At 31.1% G+C, this 5,237-nt stretch overlaps 1 protein-coding gene across 2 annotated transcripts; it reads left to right on the plus strand.

The window, feature by feature from the left end:
* Window positions 1-850: 850 nt before the first annotated feature.
* Window positions 851-3,419, plus strand: LOC18111239 (autophagy-related protein 8B). Of its 2 annotated transcripts, none has more exons than XM_006389550.3 (6): window positions 851-1,012; window positions 1,257-1,328; window positions 2,129-2,184; window positions 2,277-2,329; window positions 2,972-3,090; window positions 3,167-3,419. In XM_006389550.3, the coding sequence occupies exons 2-6, from the start codon at window positions 1,292-1,294 to the stop codon at window positions 3,259-3,261; spliced, it is 360 nt and encodes a 119-aa protein (XP_006389612.1). In that variant the 5' UTR covers window positions 851-1,012; window positions 1,257-1,291; the 3' UTR covers window positions 3,262-3,419. The 2 variants fall into 2 exon arrangements, with proteins under 2 accessions (XP_006389612.1, XP_006389611.1); XM_006389549.3 differs by having other exon boundaries at window positions 880-1,104.
* The last annotated feature ends 1,818 nt before the right edge of the window (window positions 3,420-5,237 follow it).

Consider the following 5,237-nt stretch of genomic DNA (forward strand, 5'->3'; position numbering starts at 1 on the left):
TTACAACTTTTAAAATAAATTGAGATGAGTTTGGTAGAAGTGAACATAAACTTGATACTATTTTTAACTAATCTTTAATCTAGAAAGTAAAAATATGAATGTGAGAGCTATCTTCTTCTTGCTTTAAAAGAAAAATTAAGTAACTCGACACTTATAATGCTAAGAAAACTAAGATACACTTTTCTTTTCCTTGTGCAATGACCTAATTAAGTATTGAAGGATAACATTAAGTCTTTTTTACTTTGATAGCAAAGACATCTTCATTAAAACTAAATCTCAAGTCTTATGTATATCATTTATGTCCCAATCACCATAATCATGAAATTATCCCTTTTCCATGCTTTGATTGAATTCAAATCCCAAATATCAAAGAGGAACAAATTTATATTTCTAATGAAGTCTTAAGTTTAGGTAACATTAACTTTTCTTTTTCTTGGGTCATTTATAGCAATAACTCCTTAAACTAGCACTTGAACTAATCTACTGGCAGTTAACTTATTATGTTTTCGGTAATACATATTATTTTTAAAAAGTATTTTTCAATTGAAAATACATTAAAATGATGATTTTTTTTAAAAAAAATTATTTTTAACATTAGCATATCAAAAATATTAAAAATATATATTAATTTAATATATTTTTAAATAAAAAAAACTTTAAAAACACATATTGTAACAAAAAAATAATTTCTCATGTTGATCAATAAAATTCTTTAGGACCCTAGTAGGCTAAACCAAGCCCAACTAACATGCACTTGCTGCCTCAAACCAGAATTCTTTCTTAACAAGCCGGCAACCCAAGTATTGTTTGTGATCCAATACAATCTTCCTAAGACACTTCTAGTACCAAACCAATAGGTTTCTTGTTGGCTTCAAATTAAAACGCTAACAAGTTACCTCAAGTCCTCAACCTCTTCCTCCCATAATTTTTATATATATAAACAAACATAAAAACACACTCTTTTAAAACTAGGACACCGAATCATTCTCTCTTCGATATTGACCCCTTTAAGGTTCTTGTTGTCTTTTCTTAAGCTTCACTTAGATCGATCAATCAAACCTCAAGCCACCTTCAATTAATCTTTGTTTTTTTTTTCTCTGTTAGGTGTGTTGTAAAGTTTGAAACTTTATCTGGGTTCATTGTTTTTGATACAAGATTGAAACTTTTTATTGTTTTTGATAAAAAGATTGAAACTTTTCTGTGGGTTTTAGTGAAAGAGAGGATTTTAATGATGTTTTGGTGTTTGAAATTTGCAGTGAATTATAAAAGTTCCAGTCTTGATACAACCACCATGTCTAAAAGTTCATTCAAGCTTGATCATGCTTTGGGTTAGTTTTTTTTTTTTTGTGAATTTCATCGGTTGTTTTGTTTATTTTTTGATTGAATTGTTAAGACCCATATTTTTGTTTTGATCAATTTTATTGAATATATATTTTGGTAGTTTGAAATTCGTGTTTTTATGAATTTTTTGAGGAGTTGTGGAAGATATTGTTAATTAGAATTATTGCAAATGTGAAGAGAAAAGAAAAAAGCTTGATGATCTTATTTTTAGTAATTTGCTCTTTATGTTTTGAATTGTGAATAATTTGGGATGTTTGAATTTCAAGTTACTGTTTTGATGATCTTGTTTGCTTGTTCATGCTGTGATTTCTTATTAGGTAGGTATTTAGTTTGATATATGCAGATAAGATAGGCTTATTTTTGGAAAGAGATTCTGGGGCGTAATCTGGTTTTGTCTTAGGTGACATTTCAGTGTGATGTATAAAAGAGTATTTATTTTCATAATGAAACTGTTGGACTTAATACAGTTTGATATGAAGAGCTCAGATGTGTGTTTATTTTGGTACGAGACTCATATGAGTTTGCAATGTGCTAATGTGGTCAGGGAATTTCGCTAATTTCATTGTTTCCAAGTATTCTGTCTTTTGTCTCATCTATGCTTTTCTTTGATGACATGGAAGAAATCAACTTTATAATGAGATTTGAATTTTGTGACTGATTGTAATCAATTGGTTGGATTTGTTAAAAACAACAAAATGAATGTCACCTTTTTCTTTTTCCTTCTTGTTAACATGTAGATCCTATATAAAATCGTCTACCGTGCATCTAAAATTTGGTCTTACTTCAGAGAGGAGGCAAGCAGAAGCTTCTCGCATCAGAGAGAAACATCCTGATAGAGTACCCGTAAGAATATCATCTGGCTATGAAGATTCTTTATATTCAAGTAATTCTGGCAATACCTTCCCTTCTAACCAGGCATGTGGTGCACTGTGCAGGTGATTGTGGAAAAGGCTGGAAGGAGTGATGTCCCTGACATTGATAAGAAGAAGTTAGCTCCATGTTCTCTTATATTCTGTTCAGTTTCATATGTTCTTACAAATTTAAGTTGCAGAACAATGATATCTTACTTTAAGGAGCTCCTGTTAGATATTAGTTAACCACTACGATCTTTTTAGACATCACTTTGTTCTTTTTCAAAATATTTTGTTGGCTATTTGTTGGTCATAAGTTGGTATTATGACTTTGAAATTTCTGCTAAAGACCTCCCAGGATCCATCTTGGAAAAGCTACTGGATTATCTCTCAATATGGGTGGCCGATAAAACAATCCTTGAAGAAGACACGATGTCGAAACACACATTTCCATAGAATGCTGTACATATAAAAATTAGAAATCGTTGATGAAAATGACGGGGGTGCATTGGGATAGGGTAGGTCAACCCAAAAAATCAGCGGTATAGGTATTAGGAAAGCTAAGGAAAATAATAAGGCTCTTATCATGAAGCTAGGATGGGGTTTATTAGCACAACCGGATAAACTTGGGTGCAGATTTTGAAAGGAAAGTATGCTTGAGTATTTAGCAGCATTAATGATGCACTGCTGACTGAAGTTCTGTAGACCAGAAAGAAGATTTCATTTTTCACTCAATACTCCTTTCGGTTCTAATTACCTCTCTGTTGTTGTATATTCAGATATCTGGTGCCAGCTGATTTAACTGTGGGTCAGTTTGTTTATGTTGTCCGAAAAAGGATCAAGCTCAGTCCTGAAAAGGCTATATTTGTCTTTGTAAAGAACACTCTGCCTCCCACTGGTGAGTAGTGCTCTGTAATATTCAAGTTGGAAGACTTCTGTGAATTATGTTGGTAATTTTCCTTTCCTTTTTGCAGCTACATTGATGTCTGTACTCTACGAGGAAAACAAGGATGAAGATGGTTTTCTTTACATGACATACAGCGGGGAGAATACCTTTGGATTTCACTAGATTGTGTCGTCAATTTGTGTAAATGAATCCTGGAAGATGTATATTATTAGTATTCAACATAAGCTCTGGCTTTTCTATCTTTAGTTTTGAGTCATGCCATTGGGTGGATAATGGAAGTTATTTGATCTATGAAATGGAATTGAATGGATTGCATGGCATCATTGCACATATAATGAAAATTGAATGGATGAATAGATTCAATTTGTTAGTGCTGCTTTTCCACTTTGCTTTATGTTTTCTTGTTTTTTTGTGCTAGTTGCTTTGGAAGCATATCTTTTTTCGAGATTGTTTGATCTTTTGCTTGGTGTTCAAGGATACAAAGTGAAACTTGTTCTTGATTCCCCTCGAAGCAATAACAGGTGCTGAACAACTTATAAACATGGTGTTCAAATCATCATGCACTCAAGTTAACAGAAGGATAACCTCATAGAGTAAAAAAAAATAATAATAAAAAATAATAATCAAAGCTTTCCAGTCAAATAGACATGAAAGGATGAAATGAGAGAAAAAAAATCCGAGTGGACCTGTTTAACCAACAATCTAGCTTGTTAGAATGGGGCAATTTTATAGAAAACAATTTAAAAAAATTATGACAATGCATTAAATTGAAAAAAAATATTTATTAAAAAAAACAACTAAAAAAAGGAATTGGGTCAACATGATAATCCCATAGAAAGAAAAAATATTAAGAAGATCAATCCCACAAATCTAATATTAAAAGATAAACTTAAAAAAATAAAATAAAACAACGACCTAAAAAACATAAGGTAACAAATGTAACTTTTCAAATAAAAAATAATGAAATCTATTTAACAATCAATCCAATGATGAAGGTTGAAATTGAAAATAACATCCAATTAAAAAAATATAAAATAAAATAAATAATAATTAAAAAAATCAAAACTAAATTTGATATAAGAAAAAAATGGTAGGACACCTTGGTATTTTTTATAGAATTTGCATGAAAATCAAGGTGATGAGAGAGAGGAGAAGGAAAAAAAGAAAAAGAAAAAGAACAATGAACCTCCATGCGCGACCATTCTATACACATGTCGCACGAACTGCTAGGGCTTGCTGAGACGCATCCAACGTCACCAAGAAAGGCAACATTCCAACATCGTAAGATGGTGCATGCACCACTTGATCGCAATGACATCTTTCATACACAATGCACGTGCTAGTCATTTTGTCACTACCCATTTGCCCTAGTTCCTGTAATTGTTTTAAGTTTACTTTTGTTACCTCAAGCCTTAATTGTTTTATATTAATAAAATTGAGCTTTAATTGGCGAAATGGAGCATCAATTGCATCAAGTCTTCCTTAACATTGCAGAACAATTAAAAAACACTGTTAAGCTCAAACTCAAATAAATTCAATATAAAAAGATCAAATTGAAAGAAAAAAAAAGTGGCTAAAAAGACAAATGGGGTAGATCTTTTCCTTGCCTTTGCAATTAATTCCCTATTCTTTCAAGAAAAAAAAGCTAGATATTTGTTTATTATTCAATTTTAATACCTATTATCAATAAAATTTTATTTAATTTTTTCAAATCAAGTATTAATTGAGCACCTTTTTTTTACTTGAAATCATGAAAACCCTACCTAGAGTCAATTAAATCAAATTATATATCAATTCCAAATGAATTTAAGACAATTTAAAATGATGAAATCAAATAGCCAAATAAACTCTAGATATGGAAAAAAAAAACATGTGGCACTATCACAATCAATTGTAGCGTGAATAGTGTTTCCAAAATGTTTTTTTATTTAATTGTAATTACCATAGTTTTCCAAAAGTAGTGGATGGTTTCATGGTGTGTGTGAAGTGTTTTTCGATGCTGCAATGAGGGAAACACATATGATGCTTGGATGGAATGCAAAATGTTGCTTGCTTTGGGTGCTGATCTTGTTTATATATTTTGTGAGTCAGCAAGCTTTCTAACAACCTCGTAGACTGACAAACACACAAAATACAAA

The sequence above is a fragment of the Populus trichocarpa genome, chromosome 11 (genome assembly GCF_000002775.5).
Source record: "Populus trichocarpa isolate Nisqually-1 chromosome 11, P.trichocarpa_v4.1, whole genome shotgun sequence".
NCBI lineage: Eukaryota > Viridiplantae > Streptophyta > Magnoliopsida > Malpighiales > Salicaceae > Populus > Populus trichocarpa.

Bases quoted from the DNA above. Each gene is read 5' to 3' on its own strand.
- LOC18111239 (XM_006389550.3), top strand. From the start codon at position 1,292: ATGTCTAAAAGTTCATTCAAGCTTGATCATGCTTTGG. The intron at 2,330-2,971 runs GTTAGCTCCATG...TTGTATATTCAG, and splicing joins CCTGACATTGATAAGAAGAA to ATATCTGGTGCCAGCTGATT. The intron at 3,091-3,166 runs GTGAGTAGTGCT...TCCTTTTTGCAG, and splicing joins GAACACTCTGCCTCCCACTG to CTACATTGATGTCTGTACTC.